The sequence below is a fragment of the Myotis lucifugus genome, unplaced genomic scaffold (genome assembly GCF_000147115.1).
Source record: "Myotis lucifugus unplaced genomic scaffold, Myoluc2.0 scaffold_52, whole genome shotgun sequence".
NCBI lineage: Eukaryota > Metazoa > Chordata > Mammalia > Chiroptera > Vespertilionidae > Myotis > Myotis lucifugus.
Window position 1 is genome coordinate 6,347,787 of NW_005871100.1, and position 27,127 is coordinate 6,374,913.

General features: G+C 35.8%; 1 protein-coding gene across 4 annotated transcripts in view; it reads left to right on the forward strand.

The window, feature by feature from the left end:
* FAM126A (family with sequence similarity 126 member A) overlaps positions 1 to 27,127 on the forward strand; it is a 61,613-nt gene that overhangs the window by 21,639 nt on the left and 12,847 nt on the right. For 2 of the 4 annotated variants that reach the window (XM_006088809.3, XM_014455915.2), the window contains exons 3-10: positions 5,715 to 5,816; positions 11,078 to 11,257; positions 12,361 to 12,441; positions 13,207 to 13,322; positions 13,705 to 13,800; positions 20,095 to 20,211; positions 22,386 to 22,473; positions 22,988 to 23,147. In XM_006088809.3, the coding sequence (XP_006088871.1) occupies positions 5,715 to 5,816; positions 11,078 to 11,257; positions 12,361 to 12,441; positions 13,207 to 13,322; positions 13,705 to 13,800; positions 20,095 to 20,211; positions 22,386 to 22,473; positions 22,988 to 23,147 (940 nt within the window). The remainder of the gene's footprint in view (positions 1 to 5,714; positions 5,817 to 11,077; positions 11,258 to 12,360; positions 12,442 to 13,206; positions 13,323 to 13,704; positions 13,801 to 20,094; positions 20,212 to 22,385; positions 22,474 to 22,987; positions 23,148 to 27,127) is intronic. The other 2 variants (XM_014455914.2, XM_023753856.1) reach the window with 2 other exon arrangements.

Genomic DNA, 27,127 nt, shown 5'->3' on the forward strand with positions numbered 1-27,127 from the left:
TCTTTCCCTCTCTCTAAAAAAAAGTGGGGATGGAGCTGCCTGCAGACTGAAGGGTCCTGGGTTCGATTCCAGTCAAGGGCACATGCCCCAGGTTGCGGGCTCCATCCCCAGTAGAAGGCATGCAGGAGGCAGCCAATCAATGATTGTCTTTCATCATTGATGTTTCTACCTCTCTCTCCCTCTCCCTTCCTCTCTGAAATCAATACAAAAATATATATAAAAAGAATTAAAAAACAATTATTGGGGGGAAAAAAAAGAAGGCCAGTACCTTTGAACTGATACAGTGCAGAAAAATACAAAGATTTGCTGTAACACTATTTAAATCATTAGGGTCTTTTAGATCTTAAGTTTTTCAAAGCATGTTCATAAATACAGCAATTATAGTTTCTCCCCTTGTATAAACAAAATTAACTTCTCCTATATTCACAAAATGAAATAATAATAGAATTGTGATAAAATGCAATAGTTCATGGCACTAATTTTTAGGAGACCTGTCCTGTCATTTTTAGCAGTAGTAGTTTGGTCCAGGGTATTTTCTAGAGCTTGGCTTTTCCAAAAAGAGCTGTTTTTGTTTGTTTGTTTTGTCTTTGGCTGTTTCACAGAAAATATTTTACCTCATGAGGCATAATTGGCACATAAACTAAAAATTATAGTTCACATTTTAAATGAATGTTCCATTTTTAGCTTAAATAGTATATATAATATAATCTTTATTTTTTACTAATTTTTTACGATTTATATTTCAATTCACTCAATTTAAAATTTTATAGTTAGACATACATATGTATGCATATATAAAATAATGTATTTTGCATATATAATTCAGGTTCATTTCCATCCAGGGGATTAGAAATACTCTGTTTATTTGACTATTATTTCCTTTTATATAAATTCCTCCAATATTAGGTTACCCTTGATCAAATAAGGGAAATGAAATGTTGTCTGGAGATCTTTTGTTACATGCTTTTGAAATATTGAAGAATGCCCTAATCTCCTCTTTATGTAAACAGTTGCAGTAAAACTCCTTCCCTCCACCAACACCTGAGAATGGTAGAAGGTTCCCAGATAGTTCACATTTACTTACCACTCTGCTGAACAAAACTATTTTATTAAATTTTAAAACAATCTATTTACTTATATAACCTAAAGTGAGATGTGACCTAATTATAAAGAATCTGCTGGTGTGTAAACAGTGACCGTGTTCATTTCTTATTCAGTTCATCTATAATAAATTCCTTCAGCAAAAGTTTGAGTACCAGGCTTTGTGCTGAGTGCTGTGGATGGAGAGGCAATAAGATAGTTCTTATCCTCAAGGAGCTCACAGTAGAGTGAAAATGAATCAGATATCCTTATTATAAAAATTATGCTGTTTAATTTTCTATGTGTATTTATGCACACATACAGCTATGTACACTAACCATAACCCACTTTATTTATTTATTTATTTGTTTATTTATTTTAAAATATATTGATTTCAGAGGGGAAGGGAGAAGGAGAGAGAGATAGAAATGATGAGAGAGAATCATTGATTGGCTGCCTCCTGCACGTCCCACACTGGGAATGGAGCCTGCAACCCGGGCATATGCTCTGACCCAGGATCGAGCCATGACCTCCTGGTTCATGGATCAATGCTCAACCACTGAGCTACACCGGCTGGGCAACCAGAACCCACTTTATTTTTATTTTATTTATTTATTTATTCATTTATTTATTTTTAAATTGTTTTATTGCTTAAAGTATTACAAAGAGTATTACATATGTCTCCTTTTTTTCCCACCCTTGACAATCCCCTGGCCTCCCCTACCCCCCAGTGTCTTATGTCCATTGGTTATGCTTATATGCATGCATACAAGTCCCTCGGTTGATCTCTTACCCTCCCCTCCTGCTCCCCAACCCTCCCCGCCTTCCCACTGTAGTTTGACAGTCTGTTCGAGGCTGCTCTGCCTCTGTATCTATTTTTGTTCATAAGTTTATAATGGTCTTTATTATCCATAAATGAGTGAGATCATGTGGTATTTTTCCTTCATTGACTGGCTTATTTCACTTAGCATAATGCTCTCCAGCTCCATCCATGCCTTTGCAAATTGTAAGAGTTCCTTCTTTTTTACAGCAGCATAGTATTCCATCGTGTAGATGTACCACAGTTTTCTAATCCATTCATCTACTGATGGGCACTTAGGCTGTTTCCAGATCTTAGCTATGGTGAATTGTGCTGCTATGAACGTAGGGGTGCATATATCCTTTCTGATTGGTGTTTTTGGTTTCTTGGGATATATTCATAGAAGTGGGATCACTGGGTCAAATGGGAGTTCCATTTTTAGTTTTTTGAGGAAACTCCATACTGTCTTCCATAGTGGCTGCAACAGTCTGCATTCCCACCAGCAGTGCACGAGTGTTCCTTTTTCTCCACATCCTCTCCAGCACTTGTCGTTTGTTGATTTGTTGATGATAGCCATTCTGACAGGTGTGAGATGGTACCTCATTGTTGTTTTGATTTGCATCTCTCAGATGATTAGTGACTTTGAGCATGTTTTCATATGTCTCTTGGCTTTCTGAATGTCCTCTTTTGAAAGGTGTCTATTTAGGTCCTTTGCCCATTTTTTTATTGGATTGTTTATCTTCCTTTTGTTAAGTTGTATGAGTTCCCTATAAATGTTGGAGATTAGGCCCTTATCAGATATAACATTGGCAAATATGTTCTCCCATGCAGTGGGCTTTCTTGTTGTTTTGTTGATGGTTTCTTTTGCTGTGCAGAAGCTTTTTATTTTGATGTAGTCCCATTTGTTTATTTTCTCTTTAGTTTCCAATGCCCTAGGAGCTGTATCGGTGAAGAAATTGCTTCGGCATATGTCTGAGATTTTGTTGCCTTTGGATTCTTCTAGAATTTTTATGGTTTCCTGTCGTACATTTAAGTCCTTTATCCATTTTGAGTTTATTTTTGTGTATGGTGTAAGTTGGTGGTCTAATTTCATTTTCTTGCATGTATCTGTCCAATTTTCCCAACACCATTTATTGAAGAGACTATCTTGACTCCATTGTATGTTCTTGCCTCCTTTGTCAAATATTAATTGAGCATATTGGTTCGGGTCGATTTCTGGGCTCTCTATTCTATTCCATTGATCTATATGTCTGTTCTTGTGCCAGTACCAGGCAGTTTTGAGAACAGTGGCTTTGTAATACAGCTTGCTATCTGGTATTGAGATCCCACCTACTTTGTTCTTTCTCAGGATTGCTGTAGCTATTCGTGGTCTTTTTTTATTCCAGATGAATTTTTGGAGAATTCGTTCTAGGTCTGTGAAATATGTTGTTGGTATTTTAATGGGAAGTGCGTTGAATTTATAGATTGCTTTGGGTAGTATGGACATTTTAATGATGTTGATTCTACCAATCCAAGAACATGGTATGTTCTTCCATCTGTTTATGTCTTCCTCTATCTCTTTTGTCAACGTCCTGTAGTTTTCTGAGTAGAGGTCTTTTACCTCTTTAGTTAAGTTTATTCCTAGATATCTTAATTTTTTGGTGCGATGGTAAATGGGATTATTTTTTTAGTCTCATAACCCACTTTAAATCATGAAATACTAGGATATGGGACATGTAAAAAATAGTGTATCTTGGAATGACTGTTACCAATATATTGAGACACTAGTGGCCCAGTGCATGGATTTGTGCACATTGAAAGGAAATTAATTAGAAGAAATATTTTAATATCACTATTCGCCCTTTCTCTATAATAGAAGTGTCAGAGATGAAAGAAAATTAGTAAAATGTATATGAAAATAATATATAAATTGAATAAATAAACAATAACAACATGATATAACAACAAAGACATGATATAAAAACAACAAAAACATGATATAAAAATAACAAAAACATGATATAAAAACAACATTGATAAAAACAATGACTGATAAATTGATTAAACTTATTCTATTATCTCCCTGTATACCACATTAAGATTAAAAACACTTTCAGGGTGCTTGACTAATTTCTCTTGTGATGAAGTATTTCCAACTTTTATTTTAATGTCACACGCTCTTTGAACTTGAGAGAAAGCAATGTATAACTGACCATGTCTGAAAACAGGTTCAGGTAGAATATTCCTACTCTGTCTAGAGTTTGTCCTTGTGATTTATTAATAGTCGTCACAAATGCTGGCATCATGGAAAACTGTCTTCGAATTAATTTAAATGGGAGGCCAGTGTCAGATGGGGACAAATATTGCGCATGCACGAGTCATTTATTTTTAAACTAGAGGCCCAAAGCACAAAGATACTTGCAAAATGGGCCTTCCTCCCCCTGGCTGCTGGCACCACCTTCGCTCCGGCCTGGAGCCACCTTTCTGCCTTCATTCTGGCCCGGAGCTGCCTTTCCGCCTTCCCACGCTGCTCAGAGGCCTGGAGCGGCTGGGGTGGTGCAGAACACCTGCGTCCCCGCCCTGCCCCCGGCTGCTCACGCCTGTGTATGCAAATTAACCTGCCATCTTTGTTGGGTTAATTTGCATACTCACTCCTGATTGGCTGGTGAGTGTCACGAAGGTACAGTCATTTGCATCTTTCTCTTTTATTAGTGTAGATTGCCAGTGTGCGTCATATGTACCAGCCGGTTGGTTGGGCAGTTGGACCGACGTGTGGTTGGTCACTTAGCCTTTTATATATATAGAAGAAGATGTGCGTCATATGTACGTCCGGTCGGTTGGATGGTCGGACGGATGGTTGGTTGGTCAGTCACTCACTTACCCTTTTATATATATAGATATATAGATTATATCTACTGCTGGATTTTTGTTGATTGCTTGAAGGAAGTAATGACTTGGGAGACAGACATGTTGTTAAGGAAGGGGTATTTTCTAGGAGGATAGGTTTTTATCCTTTGTTATGAAGTGTTCTGTTTTTGCTTTTTAGGTTTTCCTACTACTTTTATCCCAAACCATCTGACTTACTCCTGGAGTTTTATCTCTTCTCATTCCTCTATGGTCATGGTGTGCTTTCTGAACGGGTGATGCTGGAAAGCTGTGATTAGTTGTCTATATTTTAAATGTCATTAGGAAAACTGGTTTGTTGGTAGTGTGGCTACCTTGTTCTGCAGTTCTGAGAAGTCTAAAATTTCGCCCCAATTTTATAAAGGAGAACAGCCTTACCTAATTTAACAGTCACTATATGCAACCCAGGAGAGTTACTTTGATAATGATCTGTAGCTTTCAGGTTTGAAACATTCAATCGTTATACAACAATGTCTATTAATACAATGTTTATTAAAAAGCAGGATCAATATGGCTAATGAGATTTTTAACTTATATAATGCTATAGAAAAATGTATCTCTGGCTTTACACATGGTTTGTATTCTCATTTTTTACCCTACACGGTGATTAAAGATGAAGTGTTGATGTTAATTTACGTCCCCGTTGGTGATAAGAGGACTAAATATATTTTTCATTTTATTTTTGCAATTATTTTGAGAAATAATTCACATAACTTTTTTTTTTGTCTTAAGGTGGAAATGCGATTTTTAGTATATTCATAATGCTGTGCAACTAACACTAGCATCTAATTCTAGGACATGTCCATTGCCCTAAAAAGAAGCTCTATGCCTGTTAGTCACTCTCAACTCTCCCCTCCCCCAATCTCTGAAAACAACTGGTCTACATTCTGTCTATGGATTTGCCTATTCTGGACATTTCATAAAAATAAAATGTATTTTTTATTTTGTTTAGACACTACCAGAAGCATCTTTACCAAATTATGCCACAAATTTGAAAGATAAGAGTTCTTTAGTTTCATCTCTTTATAAAGTTATCCAGGAGCCACAAAGTGAGGTAAGTACTCTTACAGTTTATTGTATTAGAACTATTGATTGTACTAGTACAGTTGATTTTTAAATTTTTATTTTGAAATATAACATATATAAAAGAGTGAGAAACATATGTGTTTAAACAACTATAATGTACATTATTGCCTTTGAGAAATGGGGTAGAGGGGGTAAGAAAAGAATACTTTATGTTCAAAAATGGCAGAGTAAAAAAACATTTATAATAAAATGAACTCCAGTGTACCCACCCCCAGGCCAAGAAATAAAATTATTACCAAAATCCAAAAGCCATTTCTGAACATGTTCCTCCTTATCTCTCTCTCTATCTTGCTTGAGGTAGCCTAGAAAAGTCTGGGTCACTACATTCATCTACTCCTTTGGCAAATATTTGTGTCCACTATGAGCCAGCTGCAATGCTAGGCAATAGAAAATCAAAGATAAGTAGCATCTTTCAAAGATGAATAGCATTCCTCTCAAAAGAGGAAGGAGTAGAAAGTAAGTAAACACATACTTCCAAGGCAGTTCTTAACTGATGCTAGTTGGATATGCTTGAATTTGCTAGGTGTGCAAGATAAAGGACCATTCCAAGCCTTAGGGATAGTTTACAGAGGCCTGAAAAAATGTAAGGCATTTAAGGAAAGGCAAGCACTGGCTGGTGTTTTCCCCAGTCCTTCTTTCTTTTCCCTTGCTTCCGTCTCCTTTTCTTTCTTTCTTGGTAGCAAATTTAGTTCGAAGGTGATAAAATGATCTGTATTCCAGATTCTGATGCTTATAAATCCCACCATTCATAGTAGAAATAGAAAAGGGTTAGAAATAGTGTAGACAATAAAAAGGTATGGCAGTTAGAAAAAAAGCAAATACATAGGCTAATGCAGTAGTTAAGAGAGGATAAGACTGGTAGGAACTGAAGCTGGAAAGAGATTGGGTTGTAGCCATTGTGGATCTTGAAATCTGTCATAAACAGACTAGACTTTTTTTGCACTGAAGGGATGACTTGATTAGATTATTCTTTTAAGAAAGTGGCTATGTGGAGGATAGATTTGGAGAATGGAAAAATTGAAAACAAGAGACTAGGAAGCTATGAAAATGCCAAGGAGGGAGCTGTTGAGAACCTGAGCTGTGCCAGTTAGAATGGAAAGAGGGGGAATAGAGAGGAGGAATATGAGGCATGTGATTCTTTTGTACTTGATTTTGGTAGAAGACATGATAGGCTCTAATACCATGAATATTATTATTATTCAGTGCTAAAATAACTTATACTTTGGAGTTCAGTCCTATATAGACCTATGTGTCTTTGGGATGAAACTATCAAAACTAGAGTCTGGTTATTTGAGTAGTTCACCTCTTTTGGAGGGGATCTGGAATAACTCAGCTTCTGCTGAGTGTGCTATAAAGTGCATCATGAATTTTAAGTGCTGAAGGAAAGAATAGGGAGTATAGTGACAAAAATGTTAACTGGAATAACTGAATAGAATAATCATATTTTGCTTGCCCCTTCCTCCTCCCCAAAGCTTCTTAATTTGTATAGTATGTGTAAGTTGTTTCCTTGAAGAGTTTTAGTTTTTAATGTTTGGGTAAAAGCTGTTTTAAAGTTTTCCATATTTAATTGAGAATTATTTCACCAAGTAGAGTAAGTATAGCTATGTGCTTTATAATTTTTTAAGCAAGTTAAATCTTATTTGTCATTTTGTGCTTAATATTTTTAAAAGACTTAAAAATTATTTTTCTGGTGAACTGTGTTTTAACCAGGCTACTTTGGATAGAGTTTGTAAGGTAAATTTCTGATAGGCTAGTTTGGTTCATAGCATTTCTTTTATTCAAATTAACAGTGAAAACAGCTCTAATCGTTCATAGCACTATTTCTCAAAGTGTGATGAAAGACCAGATTTTAAAAGTTTTCTAATATGTCACAGAATATGTATACCTAATGGTCATGGTGAACATGCAACTCACATCACATGTGAGGTCCCACACAGATTTGATAAACCCTAACTAATCTATACTGTGAATAAGTCTGCTGATCACCCACTTAGATGTTGTAGCAATATCAAGTTGCTATAAAAGTTTCTTCCTTTCAGTTTCTGTATTTATATTGTTGGGGACTGGTAACAGTTTGTTGATGGTTTTCAGTCCATGGACCACACATTTAGAAGCACTGATTTAGGAGGTTTTGCATATAATTTTGTTTTATGGTTTTTGCCTGATTAATGTGGTAAAGGTAGTGTGTAATCCGTATTCTTTTTTTTTAATTCTTTATTGTTGAAAGTATTACGTATGTCTCCTTTTCCCCCCATTGACCTCTCACCGGCTGTTCTCACCCCCCAGGATATGCCCTCATCCCCCTACAGTCTGTGACCATGGGTTATGCTTATATGCATGCATATAAGTCCTTTGGTTGCTCTCTTACCCCCCGTCACCGACCCCCCCCATCCCGCCTTCCCTCTGAGGTTGGATGGTCTGGATCTATTTATGTTCATCAATTTATGTTGTTCATTATATCCCACAAATGAATGTGATCATGTGATATTTATCTTTTTCCGACTGGCTTATTTCGCTTACCATAATGCTGTCCAGGTGCATCCATGCTATTGCAAATGGTAAGAGTTCCTTCTTTTTTACAGCAGCGTAGTATTCCATTGTGTAGATGTACCACAGTTTTTTCATCTACTCATCTGCTGATGGGCACTTAGGCTATTTCCAAATCTTAGCTATGGTAAATTGTGCTGCTGTGAACATAGGGGTGCATATATCCTTTCTAATTGGTGTTTATATTTCTTGGGATATATTTCTAGAAGTGAGATTACTGGGTCAAATGGGAGTTCCATTTTTAATTTTTTGAGGAAACTCTATACTGTTTTCCACAGTGGCTGCACCAGTCTGCATTCCCACCAGCAGTGCACGAGGGTTCCTTTTTCTCCACATCCTTGCCAGCACTTGTCGTTTGTTGATTTGTTGATAATAGCCATTCTGACAGGTGTGAGATGGTACCTCACTGTTGTTTTGATTTGCATCTCTCAGATGATTAGTGACTTTGAGCATGTTTTTATATGTCTCTTGGCCTTCTGTATGTCCTCTTTTTAAAAAGTGTCTATTTAGATCCTTTGTTCATTTTTTTATTGGATTGTTTATCTTCCTTTTGTTAAGTTGTATGAGTTCCCTACAAATTTTGGAGATTAAAACCTTGTTGGATATAACATTGGCAAATATGTTCTCCCATGCTGTAATCCATATTCTTAAAAGACAACATAGCCCAGCTGACCTGGCTCAGTGGTTGAGCATCAACCTATGAATCAGGAGGTCACACACAGTTTTTTGATTCCTGGCCAGGGCACATGCCCAGGTTGGGAGCTTGATCCCCAGTAAGGGTCGTGTAGGAGGCAGCCAATCAATGATTCTCTCTCATCATTGGTGTTTTTATTTTTCTCTTCCTGTCCCTTCTCTGAAATTAATCCTATATAATAAAAGCCTAATATGCTAAGTGTCCGGTCAACTGGTCGGCTGTTCAACCAATCAAAGCATAATATGCTAATGATATGCTAAGGCCGCTCAACCGCTCGCTATGATGTGCACTGACCACCGGGGACAGACAGTCAACCGGTCGACCAGTTGCTATGACGTGCATTGACCACCAGAGCGCAGATGCTCCGACTGGTAGGTTAGCTTGCTGCTGGGGTCCGGCTGATCGGGACTGAGCGAAATGGGCTGGACATGCCCTGGAGCCCTCCCGCAGTCCCTCCCCAGCTGGCCAAACTCCTGTGTCTCTCCCCGCCCTGATCGTGCACTGGTGGGTCCCTCAGCCTGGCCTGTGCCCTCTCACAATCCAGGACCCCTTGGTGGATATCTGAGAGCCGGTTTTGGCCCGATCCCGCAGGCCAGGCCAAAGGACCCCACTGGTGCACGAATTTGTGCACTGAGCCTCTAGTACAGTAGTACAGTGATGGTGAACCTATGACATGCGTGTCAGAGGTGACACGCGAACTCATTTTTTTGGTTGATTTTTCTTTGTTAAATGGCATTTAAATATATAAAATAAATATAAAAAATATAAGTCTTTGTTTTACTATGATTGCAAATATCAAAAAATTTCTATATGTGACATGGCACTAGAGTTAAGTTAGGGTTTTTCAAAATGCTGACACGCCGAACTTAAAAGGTTCGCCATCACTGCTCTAGTATATATATAAACATCCATTATAAATTAGTTTCTGTTCATTACAATTATTGGTAGTAGAAAATCTGTTTAGTAACTTGACTTAAATTTATAGCCTGATGGTGTGAAAAATGACTACTCTGAAACTCTTCAAATATTTGTTTATGACTCTGTGTGATCACTGAATATGCTTTATAATAATACTTACATACAAGGGTCTCTTATCTTGACTTTCTGTTTTTAAAAATGTCTATTATACAGAGGTTGTGGTGGGAGAGGAAAGGTTATATAGATAATTTCCAAATCATGTTTAAAACAAAATGACCTCAATGTTTAGATTATCCGGTGGCAATTAACCATGGTTTCAATAGGGATGTAGATCTAAGGGCTCTGTAATTATTCAGCTATTCCACACACCAGTCATTGTCAAATGCTGCCTAATTCTAAACTCAGGAGATAACAGTAACTACATAGGATTCCCACTTCAATTTCTCCAACCCTGTAGCCAATTATTTACATATTGGCATTTTTATTTTTAATTAGAAAGAAAGGATATTAAAGATATTAAGGAGAAACTATTTACGTCCTAGGTATTTTAAGAAATTAAAAAGATATGGTTTTGCTGAAACCGGTTTGGCTCAGTGGATAGAGCGTCGGCCTGCGGACTGAGGGGTCCCAGGTTCGATTCCGGTCAAGGGCATGTACCTGGGTTGCGGGCACATCCCCAGTGGGAGATGTGTAGGAGGCAGCTGATCGATGTTTCTCTCTCATCGATGTTTCTAACTCTCTATCTCTCTCCCTTCCTCTCTGTAAAAAAATCAATAAAATATATTTTTAAAAAAAGATATGGTTTTACTAACAATGCTACCTTAGTTATAAAATATTTTAAAGTTTATGAAGTACTTCTATATACACTTGCTTTGCTTTAGCCTTCCACTAGAGTTCAAAGTTTTACTAAATAGTTTAGCAATGAGTAGTTTTGCCCCCCCCCCCCAAAAAATGGGAAACACTTTTATATATTTCAGCAATTACCGATCAAGGAAAAACTTTTATATTTTATATATCAGTGTCTTTCAAATACAATCCAATCTTTGAATTAACATTTTGCCCTCTTCCAGTTGCTAGAACCTGTTTGTCACCAGCTCTTTGAATTCTATCGCAGTGGAGAGGAGCAGTTACTTCGATTTACACTGCAGTTTCTTCCAGAACTGATTTGGTGCTACCTTGCCGTCTCAGCCAGCAGAAATGTGCACAGCAGTGGATGCATTGAAGCTCTTCTTCTAGGGGTTTACAATTTGGTTTGTATTTAATGTGGTTAACAAAATGTTTTTTGGCAAAAGCAAATGCATAACATTTTCAGCAAAAGCAAATAGCAACTACTTTTCATGTTTGTAAAGCTAATATTTGTTTTTTTGTACATCAAATGATTCAGCTCATTCTTCCAAACATAACTTTATGAGGTTGAGGTCTATATGGGCATACATATAATATATACACACACACACACACACACACACACACACACACACACACATATATATATATCTATATAGCTAATATGCAAAGTGTCCCCGTGGGAGTTCCATCAGGAGTTCAATCGCTTGCTATGACGTACGCTGACCACCAGGCCTAGGGACCCTACCTGTGCACGAATATTGTGCACCGGGCCTCTAGTTATGTAAATAACTCTTTTGGGATTGACTGAAGACTGAAAATAAGACCATTTCTTTTGTAGAGGTATCTGAAAATATAATTATTGAATTTAAAAGTTTTTAAACTTAAAACCCATTGTCTATAAATTGTTTGTGACCTTCACAAAAAGTTCAGGAGAAAAAATTTAGTCTAACATCTACCACTAATAGTTCTGTAAAATTTGGACTGTCTCCAGAGTTTATAACATTGATTTAACATATAGTTTGAATTACTAGTAGTGTTTTTATATTAATTAGTATGACATTCTAGATACTTAAGGTTTCTACTTTTTAAAATGGAAAAAAAAGTAAGAACTTTTTTTTGACATATTTCATAACTGTGTCAATTGACTTAGAAAATGTAACTTCTTACATGAAAAAAATTAATGACTATTAAGACTATATCTATATGTCAGCCATCCTTAAAATTATGTTACTTATATTTAATTTTTTTATGTTAGTTATATTTTAAAAGGAGAAAGATTTATGTGATCTGAAGAGAAACCAGAGTATTATATTACTTATATTTCAAAAGTGGAAGGTTAACTCCAAGTATTTCTGAATAATTTATGATGGATTATCATAATTAAAGATTTCAGTTGACTTTAAAATTCTTTTCAGGTCATACTTTAGAATAACAATTTAAATTTAACTTTTAAATTTATGTGAAAAACATAAATATTTTAATATACTTTCTTTTACTTTTGTAGGAAATAGTTGACAAACAGGGACATAGCAAAGTATTGAGTTTTACGATTCCATCTTTATCCAAGCCATCTGTATATCATGAAGTAAGTGGCATTTTATCCAAGTATGCTTATTATTGCTAAGATTTGAAATTGCTATAAATTGGGGTCTGGTTATTGAGACAAAATTTTTGATCAATTTATTAGTACTGTAAGTATAAAACACTAAAGTATTTGCTGTTTTCAAATTTGAAATGAGAACTCAAAATCATTAAACTCTAAAATCTGATTCTTAAGAAATCTATTTAAAGTATTCATTTTGAAATATTTTTCTCTTCTTCCAATGGATAAGTGATCTAGTCTATTTTTTTTTTGGTAGCAATTATGTATTTTCATGGCTAGTGATCTAGTCTATTTTTTTTTTTGGTAGCAATTATGTATTTTCATGGCAGAATTTTTGAAGTTTAACTATTATTTCTATTTGTAGTTTGGTTGTTAGTTATTCTTTTTTTAAAAAAAATTTTATTGATTTTTTACAGAGAGGAAGGGAGAGGGATAGAGAGTTAGAAACATCGATCAGCTGCCTCCTGCACACTCCCCACTGGGGATGTGCCCGAAACCAAGGCACATGCCCTTGACCGGAATCGAACCTGGGACCCTTGAGTCCGCAGGCTGACGCTCTATCCACTGAGCCAAATCAGTTAGGGCAGTTGTTAGTTATTCTTTAAGCAGAAAATTTAGTAGACAGTCTGAATGTTTTTAAGATATATGATTTCATGGCAATTATTCTTAGTGGTATATGTATTCTAAGTATCACATTTTTAACAAAAGGGTTTTTATTTCTTCTTTATTCAAATGTCCTTTTTTTAGCCTTCCAGCATTGGGTCCATGGCTCTGACTGAGAGTGCACTATCCCAGCATGGTTTGTCAAAAGTTGTATACAGTGGACCTCACCCCCAAAGGGAGATGCTGACAGCACAGAACAGGTATGCTGTAGAGACATAACCTACACTACTACCGCACTGATTCCTACTGATTTCAGTAGGCTTATAAATAATGTTTAATGAGTTGTGTATAACAATTTTTTAAAAATATTGAGTCATTGTACAAGAGAAAAAACATAGTCCCGATTTGCCACTTATACTTTGCTTTAGATGTCATTGGAAACATCGAATTTTTAAGATAATTTTCATGTGACTGTTACTTGGGAAGTCTTCTTTTTTCTTTTTGGAGTTCTGTATTATTATTGTTGTGAGTATTTTGTATAGGTTTATTCTGTAACATACCTCTCCCCAATGCCTGCTTAATTTAATTATGGTTGACTTAAAATTTTAAAGATTTGTAAATATTCTTTTGGTTTATCTTTAGGTTTGAAGTGTTGACATTCCTTTTGTTGTGTTACAATGCTGCCTTAACCTATATGCCCAGTGTTTCTCTTCAATCATTGTGTCAGATTTGTTCAAGGTAAATTAAAATTTAAATGTTTTTAATATTGAAATATATGAATCTAGGGTTGCTAGTTTGTTATATATCTAAGTTATTTTTGTTTTATTTTATTATTTGTTTAAAACTTTTTTTATTGATTTGAGAGAGAAGGTAGGGGAGAGAGAGAAAGAGAAACATCAACGTGAGAAAGAAACATTGATCAGTTGCCTCTCAACCAGGGATCAAAGCCGCTACGTCGGTATGTGCCATGACGGAATTGAACATTGATCAGTTGTCTCCCACATGCGCCCCAACCAGGGATCAAACTGGCAACCTTGGTATGTGCCCTGACAGGGAATTGAACCCACCACATTTTGGTGTACAGATGACGCTCCAACCAACTGAGCCACACCAGTTAGGGGTATTTAAAATGTTAAATAAGATGCCCTAGCTGGTTTGGCTCAGTAGATAGAGCGTCAGCCTACGGACCAAAGGGGCCCAGGTTTGATTCTGGCCAAGGGAACATATCTCAGTTGCAGGCTTCTCCCTGGCCTGGGCCCTGGTTGGGGTGCGTGTAGGAGGCAACCAATCGATGTGCCTCTCTCACGTCAAAGTTTCTATTTGTCTTTCCCTCTCTCTTCCACTCTCTCTGAAAATCAATGGAAAAATATCCTTGGGTGAGGATTAAAAATGGGAAAAATAAGTTAATATGAAGTTCAGCCTAGCCAACACATGGAAAGTTATTATAGTCACAAAAAATACAATAAAGAAGCTAATGTTGAATAGCAATTCAATGGAATATTTCACCAGAAAAAAATAATATTATATAATTAAAAGGATGGAGCTATTATGATCTTTCAGTATTTGGCATGTGGTTGTTTCTGTTTTATTTGCTTGAAGAAAATTATTTTTTATTTCTGTTGTGCTCTAATTTGGTACCAAGAAATAAGTAAGAGATACAGTTTTTAAGCATTCCTTGTTTAAAAAAATTGAGCCACTAGGTTGGTTAAATAAATTATGGTAGTCCTTAGGTATACTATGCAAACATTTTAAAATTGTGATTTAAAAAGGTATTTACTGATATATTGTATATGCTATGATTCTAGCATTGATTTAAAATATGATAATAGTTATTTCTGATTGGTAGAATTATGGTTTATTTTAATGTTTTCCTATGTGATTTTCTGTCCTTTTCTAAATTTGCTGTGCTGTGATGAACATATTACCTTTAAAAAACAAATAAACAACAAACCAAAACAAAAAGATATAGAAAATGCCTTTGGTAATTCAAGTAAATAGAGATAATAGAGAATTAAGAAACTTGTAGAATAATTTAAATTTGGGGGACGTATTTAGAAAATGTAACTTTGAAAATTAATAAAAGGGAGGGTGCATAGAGCAATACTTAGAAATCAAATCAAAACGAACCAAACAGAAAATCAGAAATTGATACTGAATAAGATATAAAACTGTACAGGACCAGAGGGAGAAGGTTGGTAATAAAGCAAGAGGCCTGTAAGAGAAGATAAGAGAATTGGAGAGTCAGATGATTCCTAAATTAGCATAATTATATTTCCTAGACGTTGAAAGATGATACCAATGTGCCATCTTTCCTACTTACTGAGTTTTTCTAATATGTTTTTTGTTTTAAATCCTTTAAAGTCACAGGTGCCCAGACTTCTGAATTTTACAAGATCTGTAAAATTTTTAACAAAGATGGAGCAGGTAGAATATCTACGTAGTGTTGCCAACTTTTTATCTTGCCAAGTAATGTTATAAATATCTACCGTCAACATTATTTAACAAAACTGAGATTATTTTAATATCAAAAAGCAGGGAGAGTGGAAGGGAAGGACAATAATTTATAAATTAAAAATGGGATGTTTAGCTTTCTTTGTTTCTCATTTCACTATGGTCTAGTAAAACTTTGTTATGGACTAAAATGAGAATAAGGACCAACACTTCAGAAAAACTAGTTTAAGGAGTGACTTGATGCAGCAACTTTCACCTTTAGACCTTAAAGCAGACTACAAAGCCCAGCTTCTACTCTGGATCAGTGTCTTAGATAGCAGGGCTCAGGAATGCAGCTACAGATATAGATAAAGACATCTATACCATATATCCGAAACTTAGCATCTTCTAAAACAGTATGTCTTATTTGTCCAAGTTCATTTAATGACACGACCATCCAGACTGCTATCCACACTAGTGTAGAAATAATCATATACTCCTATTCAATTTTACTTCCCAGATTTGACTCCACCCTTACTCCTTTAGTTTGGATTACTTCATCTCACTTGTGGGATATTTTGACACTCTCTTGTCCTGTTTCAGTGAACTCTTCCAATACAACCTGTGTGATATAATTGAAAGACCAAGCTGATCATGTCACTCCCTTGTTTAAAACAAGACCTTTAGTTGCTTCTCATTGTCTACATGATAAAGCCTAGCAGGGTATAACATACTCTGTGATCTGACCCCTATTTAGCTTTTCTGTTATTTTCTAGCATCCTAGCATTCTATCCCACTAAAATTTCCCCAGTCTACTTGATGTCATGCTATTTCATCCTTTTTTCTTCAAGACTCTGGGTTGGTTAAATAAATTATGGTAGTCTTTGGGTGAGGATTAAAAAAGAAAAAAAAGTTAAATAAGTTAATATGAGCCACTAGGTTGGTTAAATAAATTATGGTAGACCAAAGGAATAGCTTTCTGGGAAGCTATCTCTGACTTTCTACTTCTTCCACTAGAGTTTTCCACTCTCTCCTTTTGTTATTTCTGTAACTTATTCATTGAAATATTTGTTTACTACACAGTCTCCATGGTTAAATTGTGACTCCCTGTGGGTGCTACAGCTTTCAACTATATCCCTAGTGTATGACACAATACAAATCTTTGATAAGTATTTACTGAATGAATAAATAAATTGAAAAAATTCTATCTTTCATATATTGCTTCTCTGTTATTTATTTCCACATATACCATAAAAGTGTAAGGTATAAGAAAGTAAGATGGTTCTAAGTTTGTTTTTTAGATAATAAGAGTTAGAGGAATCTATTTTAGTTTGGATATAAGTTTTTGTAACAGCAAACAACATTTAAGTTGGTTTTATTTCATGTCCAGCTAAATTTTTTCAGTTTCTGTCTTAGTCATCTCAGGCTGCTGAAACAAAATACTATAGACTGAGTGGCATTTATAGACATTTATTTCTCACAGTTGTGGAGTCTGGCAGATTGAAGGTCAAGGTGCCAGTAGATTTGGTTCCTGGTGAAGGCCATCTTGCTGGCTTGCAGGCTACTGCCTTCTCACTGTGCCTTCACATGGAAGAGACCTCTGGTCTCTCTTCCTCTTCTGCTAAGGGCACTAATCCTATGGTGGGTGCCTTACTTTCATAACTTTATCTAAACCTAGTTACTCCCAAGGGCCCCATCTCCAAATATTGCCATATTGGGGGATTAGGGCTTGAACATGAATTTGAGGGGGACACAAACATTCAGTCCATAAATATCCCTGCTCCCTTTTACCCATGGTTCTAAAGAATTTTAAGATCCTCTCAATATCAAATGAATTTATACTTAATCTTTAAAGTTGCTTTGAATTAATGATACCCTCGTGAGTATATTTTTGAAATGGTCTATGGTATACTTGAGCATATTTAAGTAAAAGTTTAGATTCCTGGATTGGAGGAAATACTAAGTTCCAGGTAGTAATTGCATGGGGGGAAGGGAGTAAGTCATTACAATCTATTGATTGGTACTATATTAAGTAACGGTTGTATTATATCAACCACAGCTCTATCTCTCTCTCCCTCCCCCTTCCTCTCTAAAATCAATAAAAAAAGAAAATGAAAACTTACTTTTTTTAAAAAGCAGTGCATGCTGATTATAGAAAATGTAGAAAATACATCCTATATAATAAAAGGCTAATATGTAAATAGACTGAACTGCAAAACGACCGGTCGTTAATGATGTGCACTGACCACCATGGGGCAGTCACTCAGTGCAGGAGCTGCCCCTGGTAGTCAGTGTGCTTCCACAGGGGGAGCGCCGCTCAGTCAGAAGCTGGGCTCATGGTTGGCGGGCACAGTGGCGGTGGCGGGAGCCTCTCCTGTCTCCACGGCAGCGCTAAGGATGTCCAATTGCCAGTTTAGGCCCACCCAGTTGGACATCCCCTGAGGGCTCCAGGACTGTGAGAGGGATGTCTGACTGCCAGCCTAGGCCCAATCTCCTGGGGAGCGGACCTAAGCTGGCAGATGGACATCCCCTGAGGGGTCCCAGACTGTGAGAGGGCACAGGCCAGGCTGAGGGACACCCCCCACACCCCGAATGCATTAATTTTTGTGCACTGGGCCTCTACAATAAATCAAAAAGAAGGTACATTACCCTGGTTGGGTGGCTCAGTTGGTTGGAGTATCATACTATATACCAAAAAGATTTTGGGTTTGATCCCTGGTTGCGGTGCAGAGGAAGCATCTGATCGCTCTTTTTCTCTCACATTGATGTTTCTCTCTCTCAAAAAAAAAATCAATTAAAAAAACTAACGCATCCTTGGGTGAGGATTTAAAAAAAAAAAAAGGAAGAAAATACATCTATAATACCACAGCCCAGAGATAACTCTAAGACTTTGTATATGATCTTTTTATACAGATTAGGATACATGTGTGGTTTTGCACAGTTTTTCTCTGTTATTTAAGTAGACTTTCAAAACATCGGGGCAACCTGCTTGGGTCCCCTCCCTGTAGCAGGGAGCTTTTCTGTAATAAAACTGCTTTCACTAAAAAAATACACACACACCAAAAAAACCCACACGTCATGTTTAATTGTTTCATAGTATTGTCTGAATGATTTATTACTGGTCCGCTGTGTTGGACTTTAGCTGGCTTCCAATTCATTATATTAAGTACTTCTTAACTTTAGTACACCTTAAATATTCTTCACTATAATAAATACTTCCCGGGGGAGGGCAGTTAATGGGGGGATAAGGACACATATATAATACCTTAACCAATAAAGAAATTAAAGATTAAAAAAAAGTAAAGAACCAAAATAAATAAATAAATACTTCCTTTTATTCCTTTAACAATTTTTGATAAAAATATATTGATCTTTCTTTAGGAATCTACCTTTGTTGTCATATTTAGGCATTCAAAGAATATGTAACTATTTGCTTATTTTATTTCTCTTATGGTTTTTAACATTAAAAATTTCAATCTATCTTTAGTTTATTAAGGTATGTACTGTATGTTGTTTGAATGTCATTTTAGAGTATTTTTTTAAGCCTGCAGTTTGTGTCAAGAATTTTGTCAGCGCCCAGATGGCGTGGCTCAGTGGTTGAGTGTCACCTATGAACCAGAAGGTCATGGTTTGATTCCTGGTCAGGGCACATGCCCAGGTTGTGGGCTCGATCCCCAGTGGGGGGAGTGCAGCAGGCAGCCGATCAATGATTCTCTCTCGTCATTGATGTTTCTGTCTCTCTCTCCTTCTCCCTTCCTCCCTGATATCAATAAAAATATATTAAAATAGCCCTGACCGGTTTGGCTCAGTGGATAGGGCGTCGGCCTGCGGACTCAAGGGTCCCAGGTTCGATTCCGGTCAAGGGCATATACCTTGGTTGCGGGCACATCCCCAGGACGGGGTGTGCAGGAGGAGGCTGATCGATGTTTCTCTCTCATTGATGTTTCAAACTCTCTATCCCTCTCCCTTCCTCTCTGTAAAAAATAATAAAGTATATTTAAATATATATATATATTAAAATAAAAGAATTTTTTAATGATAAACTAGGAGCCCAGCACGCGATTTGAAATTACGCGGCTGCCCACTCCCTCTCCGGCCCTTGAAGCAGCCACAGCCATTGCTGATCAGGCCCTCCCCCAGCGCAGGCACGGAGGCCCCTGCCACCCCGCCCCCCGACGCTCCACGCGCAACCTCCTCCTGTCCAGTCGACCTTTTACGGCGTCCCGGTTAATTAGCATATTTCTCTATTTTATATATATATATATATATATATATATAGAGAGAGAGAGAGAGAGAGAGAGAGTGCTGAGTCCGTGTACTAGGTTTTACAGTGACTAAAAATTATTAATAATTGATCAAAATTAGTGAATCAACTCTGAGAATATGGTTCACTTACTACATATTAACACCCCTCTAGCTTTATGCATTTTTCCCCCAATCTAATTTGCTTAGGAAAATGTTACAGACAAATATTCTGTTTGGAAAGATTCTTTTGTTTAGAGAAGCGAGCATACCCAGTATACTGTTGGCTTGTAAATGTTAAAAAATAAATTACCTAAAATTTTACCAATTTTACAAATATTTTTATTTTGGTCTTTCTAGAATCTGTGTTTGTGGATATCCCAGACAACATGTAAGAAAATACAAAGGTGTAAGTAGCAGGATACCAGTTTCTTCAGAATTCATGGTGCAGATGTTAACAGGGATTTATTTTGCTTTGTAAGTTTATTTTATATACAAAGTAAACATTTTATCTTTTTGGAAAATTATAGTTTGTTGTTTTATTGTTACTATATACTTATCTCAATAGATAAATAATTGGCATATATTTGTGAAAGAATATTTGACCCTGTGATCCCACTTCTAGGAATATATCCCAAGAAACCAGAAACACCAATCAGAAAGGATATATGCACCCATATGTTCATAGCAGCACAATTCACCATAGCTAAGATCTGGAAACAGCCTAAGTGCCCATCAGTAGATGAATGGATTAGAAAACTGTGGTACATCTACACGATGGAATACTATGCTGCTGTAAAAAAGAAGGAACTCTTACAATTTGCAATGGCATGGATGGAGCTGGAGAGCATTATGCTAAGTGAAATAAGCCAGTCAATGAAGGAAAAATACCACATGATCTCACTCATTCATGGATAATAGAGACCATTATAAACTTTTGAACAATAATAGATACAGAGGCAGAGCTGCCTCACACAGATTGTCAAACTGCAGCGGGAAGGCCGGGGAGGGTTGGGGGGCAGGAGGGAGATGGGTAAGAGATCAACCGAAGGACTTGTATGCATGCATATGAGCATAACCAATGGACATAAGACACTGGGGGGTAGGGGAAGCCGGGGTATTGTCAAGGGCGGGGGAAAAAAAGGACACATATGTAATACCCTTTGTAATGCTTTAAGCAATAAAAAAAAAAAAAGAATTCTAATACCATACAAACCAAAAAAAAAAAAAAATCTTGATAATAGTTTTATTTCAAATGTCTTTTAATGTTCTGAAGAATTTGCATCCAACTAAAACACTTCATTTTTTTAAATTTAAGAACAGAATGAAAATTAGCAAAACCTAAATATATGCGCAGTTCCTTTTTTCATTACTCTTTTTGCTGTAATTTTCAAATAGCTTTTTTCCCCCAGTGAATATCTTTTTCCATTCTAGAAATTTTAACTCTTTAAAAACATTTTAAAGCCTCTTTGATCACAAATAATGTATTATTAGTTTCTAATATTAATGCTCAGCCTTAATGCCTTAGATACTAGTATTTTACTTGGTAATTCTCTTATTACACATATCTTACTATATTTTTTATTATATTCAGTTGGTACTTTAACTGAATATAATATTCAGTTATTCAATTAGTAGATTATAAACCTCATGAATGAGGCAGAATTTATGATCTTTGGGCCAAATCTGAACTGCTGCCTTCTTCAAAAAAAATTTTGTGTGTGTGTATGTTATTTATGGCTGCTTTTGTGCTATAGTGACAGAATTGAGTAGAGACTGTATGGGCCACAAGCCAAAAATATTCATTATCTAGTCCTTTAAGAAAAAGTTAACCCCTGGGTTAGACCTTTAATATTGTCCCATTATACTCACACACACTTTTTTCCTGATATATTGCTAATATTTGCAACATACATCACGTACACTTCTAAATGACTACCAAAATACAAAGAAGTAACTACTTAGGATATTGCAAGCCACAGTAGTTATAGATTCTCATTAAAAACCGTGGGAGCCCTAGCCACAGTTTGACTCAGTGGATAAGAGCGTTGGCCTGGGCACTGAAGGGTCCCAGGTTTGATTACGGTCAAGGGCATGTACCTTGGTTGCAGGCTCCTCCCCAGCCCAGGCCCTGGTCAGGGTGCATGCAGGAGGCAACCAATCGATGTGTTTCTCTCACATTGATGTTTCTCTCTGTCTTCCACTCTCTCTGAAAATCAATGGAAAAAATATGGAAAAAATATCCTCGGGTGAGGATTAAAAATATTTTTAAAAACTGTGGGAGTTAACAGAATAATTTAACCATAAAATGTTCTGAACATTATTCTAAGGTATATAATTTACTATGTTCTGACTTGCTTTGAAAGTATAAAATGCTTTGAGGTTGCCTGGCTTATTTTTATATCTGTAGATATAATATCTTTAGAGAAGAAATGTACATCTATAAAAAATTCTTTTCCATTAATTGGCTTTCAGATACAATTGAAAGGAATTCAAAGATTTAAAAATATGTATTTAAGGAGAGTATAATGCTAAGCAATGTGCTAATCTGACCAATTATTTTCCTCAATAAAGATAGTTTTTCATTGTATTTTGTTCAAGTATATAGAATTAATTTAAAATAATTATATTTTATTTATTTAATTTTATAGTTATAATGGAGAATGGGATCTAGCTGAAAAAGCATTGGATGATATTATTTACAGAGCCCAGTTAGAATTATATCCAGAGCCATTGCTGGTAAGTGCCTCATTTATTTATGCAATTTTTTAAATTTAAAAATTCTCAAATTAGAACTATAAATTGAAGAGTAGCCATTCATATGTCATTAATACTCAGTGATTCATGTTCCTGTTATACTAGGAAAATTTTTTATTTGAAAAGGTACACATATAATAAAATTTGACCATTTCATTTGGCTAACTTCTTGGATACCTGATAAATAGTCTTTTTTAACTTATAAGAATATTCTCCTTAACATGCTAGAACTACACTTATTAGTTAGCATTAGGTATTTGGAAATATAATTTAATCTTTTGAAATTTCATCACTTACATATCATATTTAACTATAAGTTTTCTTCTGAGCTCTTACTCTTTATTCCAGAGGATTTATATATTATCTTATAGGAAATATCTTAGTGAAAGTATTCTTTTTAAAAATGTGTTAAAATTTAACATCTTGTTTTATCTAAGGTGTAATAATACATTTTTATTTTTTAATACCAATCTTAAACTATATGTTTCCTTCTTAGGTTGCTAATGCAATAAAGGCTTCGTTGCCTCATGGTGCCATGAAATCTAGTAAGGAGGGTACAAGGTGTATTCAAGTTGAAATCACACCAACTTCCTCTAGAATATCAAGAAATGCAGTAACCAGCATGTCAATAAGAGGTCATCGGTGGAAAAGACATGGTAAGAAATAAAAAACTCTACACATTAGAGGATTGTTGAGTCTATCACATTTTTCTCTGTAGTGTAATTCCTGGCTTTAGTAAACAGTATCATAGTGTCATGGAAGAAAGAGTTATTGGGTCACTTTTAATTTCTAATTTATTGTCCATGAGTGACAGGCAATAAGGAAAATAGAGCCCCTTATGTTACATTCATGAATGAAAATTTATTTAAATATTGTATTGGTTTTAAAATTATATTTCCATAGAGAGAAAAGTAGAAAAATACATTTAAAAATTATTCATACATTTTGAGTTTCTATTCACAATTACTTGCAAATATTTCTTAATGTTTCTGATTTCTCAACTTTCTAGCAGGTACACTTGCATATTGAAGTAGAACGACTAACATTTTCTTCTGGATTTCCTGTAAAGGATGCCATAGTATTGATGCAACTCTAGACATTTCTGTTTTCTGGAAGTTAATTTTCTTCAAAGATTATCTGTTTAATATTCCTCCTTGACCGTTTCATTTTATTATTTGAAAATTCTATTGGAAGTTCATTTTATTCACCATGGCCTTCTCAATGCTTTCTATTTCTCTTATCTTATAATTAATTATTTCTTATTTATTTTTATAACTCCCCTTCTACCTAAAGTTATTGTAGTGGCAAATATCTGTGTAAATATCAGTGTCACCTTTCTCAGAAGGTAATAATAGAGTGGGAACCAAAAAGCCACTTCTTTGCCCTAAGCAAACATTGATTAGGAGTAAAGCAAAATCAGTTCTCTATTTTCTACTTCCTATAAATTGATAAAAATGTTAGCTCCTTTTGGTATATTTAGTTATATTTGTCTCTAGGGTCTCTCTAGAGAAATGCAAATGTGAGAAGAATGAGATTATTTTTGGTGAAATAGAAAGTTGATGATGAGAAAAGTTGTCATTGTTCTTTCTCAGGGAAACTAGGAGATGGTATGTCAAATAAAGAATAATGATGAAAACTTCCAGCTTAATCAATGATCGCTATGAATCTTTTTCTCTTTAAAAGTAGTGTGACAGTTCTTGAAGGTCCTTTAGGAAGGCATTAAAACGATGGTAATGTTTGCCATTAGCAAGGCAAATCGTTACTATTTAAAACAAACAGATACTTCAATTTCTTCAGTGAAAATTATGTTACTGAATGGAACTAGATTATAGGTATAAAGTCATTTAATTAGATATGGTAGTACCTTAGAGATCAGTGTTTTGTTTGGGCATAAATAGGTGAATATAGGCACAGATGCAATGAACCAGATCATATGGGTCATTGTGGACATAATGGCTCCCAAAATACCACTTTAGGAAATGTAAGAATGAATTTTAATTCCTTTGTTTACTTTCCTTTCTTGCTATTTAAGTGGGCATATTGGGAATTAGGAAGAAAAATATGGGTCCTTCAGTTAAAAATGTAAAATATTTAAGCTCAATTGTATTTGTGTGTGTGTGTATGAGAGAAAGAGAAGGTGTGTGGATGTGTCCATGCATGCACTTAACAGAATAAGATGTGCACCCTGCAATAAAATAGAAGGCATTTTTCCAGAAATAATTTTAAAGGAATAAATTACCAAAACAAGAGAAAAGACTGCTTGAGGTATATTGTATCTATTAGGTACTTACATATTTTCCAGATTACATTTTGGCCTCCACTTCGGTAGTTGGCACTTAGGGCTACAGCTTCATTAAAATAACCTTCCTTATCATCTATTCCCTTATACTTATTCAACCTTCACAACTCTAACACTCCTGTTTATGGTAACAAAAAAGTCACAGATGAGGATTTAGTAAGAGAATGAACTATAAAAAGAAGTCAGCTGAATGGAGCAGATACAGAATATAGCTCAGTCTTGTTTTCCACTTCTGTAGTGTGAGTTCCCTTTATCTAATGGACTCTAAAGTATTCCTAGTCTAAGGTCCTTATTTATCTCTACAGGTAGGTTGCATTCTCCTGTTTTTTAGTGTAGCCTTGGCTTTCCTTTTTACAGCAATATTTTTCATTGTTACCTTGTTTTGCTGAATTAAAAACTTTTCTGTTTTCCATTTTTGTAGTCCTGATTCCTGCTTGAACACCTTATTATTCTGGGCTCTTTAGCTGACACTGGCTTCTTTTTTTTTAAAATTTTTTAAAATATATATTTTATTGATTTTTTACAGAGAGGAAGGGAGAGAGATTGAGTTAGAAACATCGATGAGAGAGAAGCATCGATCAGCTGCCTCCTGCACACCTCCTACTGGGGATGTGCCTGCAACCAAGGTACATGCCCTTGACTGGAATCGAACCTGGGACCCTTCAGTCCCTAGGCTGATGCTCTCTCCAGTGAGCCAAACCGGCTAGGGCTGACACTGGCTTCTTATAGGGACAATAAAATATCTTTTCTCTAGTTCTTACATATATTAATAATTCTCAAGTTATAAATGGATACTTAAATTTATGTATGTATTAATTATATTTATTATATTACATTCATATATAAATTACATATATGAATTACAATAAAATTTGATTTATTTATACATTATTTTTTGCAGAAACAATGCTAAAGGGCTTGTAAATTCCAGAGTGACCCACATAAGCCTTTTCATCCCTTAATGTTTCTGAAGCAGAGTACTACAGACTGTAGGTTTAGTTTATGACTGTGTGAAAACACATTTAGAGTTTATTTGATGGAACTCTAATGCATTTCCTATTTCACTTATATCCATACTACTCCCTTACCACACCAAACCTCCCAGGAAGAGGGATATCTTCCCAGACTCTGAACTGTATCACACAGTAGGGACATGGAATATCCAACTGTAAGCCTACGAGATTAGGATTGGGGGAGAAGAAGGGAGGAGAAGCATGAACTTTAAGGAAGAGTCTTTTTCTCCTTGCCTCTTTCTTTGTTACTACTGGGGAAGAAGAAAGCAGTTGGCTCCTTTAATCCCCTTTCCTTGAGTTTCTTCCCCCTTTTTAATCTTTTTTTCTTTTATTTATTTTTTTAATTGAGATATAATTGATATGTAAAATTATATTAGTTCCAGATTTACAACATGATTCAATATTTGTATATATGCGAAATGGTCACCACAACATACCGAGTGAACATTCATTGCCGCACATAGTTACACATGTTTTTTTCTTGTGATGAGAATTTTCAGATCTACTCTTGTAGCAACTTTCAAATATAAAATACAGTTTTATTAATATAGCCGCCATGCTGTACATGTGCATTACATCCCTAGGACTTTCTTTATATATATACTAGAGACCCAGTGCATGAAAATTCGTGCACTCAGGGGGTCCCTCAGCCCGGCCTGCACCCTCTCGCAGTCTGGGACCCCTTGGAGGATGTCCACCTGCCTGCTTAGTCCCGCTCCCCGGAGGACTGGGCCTAAGCTGGCAGTCAGACATCCCTCTGGCAGCCCAGGAGTCTGCTTGTGGCTGAGCAGAGCTCCCCCTGTTGGAGCACACTGACCACCAGGGGGCAGCTCCTGCATTGAGTGTCTGCCCCCTGGTGGTCAGTGTGCATCATAGCGACTGGTCATTCTGCTGTTAGGGTCAATTTGCATATTACCCTTTTATTTATATAGGATATATATATGTTTGTACCTATTCACCAGTGGACCACTTTCACCCATACCCCCCAGTGCTCCCCAACCACCAATCTGTTTACTGTATCTATGAATTTGGTTTTTTCTTTGTTTAGATTTCACATATAAGTAAGATCATATGGGAGTTATCTTTCTGTGTTTGACACCTTATTTCACTTGGCATAATTCCCTCAAGGTATATCCATGTTGTCATATAGGATTTCCTTCTTTTTTATGGCTGAATAATATGCCATTGTAAATGTACCACTTTTTCTTTTTAAAAAAATTGAAAGGATCTGGTTTATTATTTCTTTTTATTATTGATACCTACCTGTTTGCATAAATGAGATATACAAGTTGAATCTCTCCTATTTTCATGATAAGTGGGGATT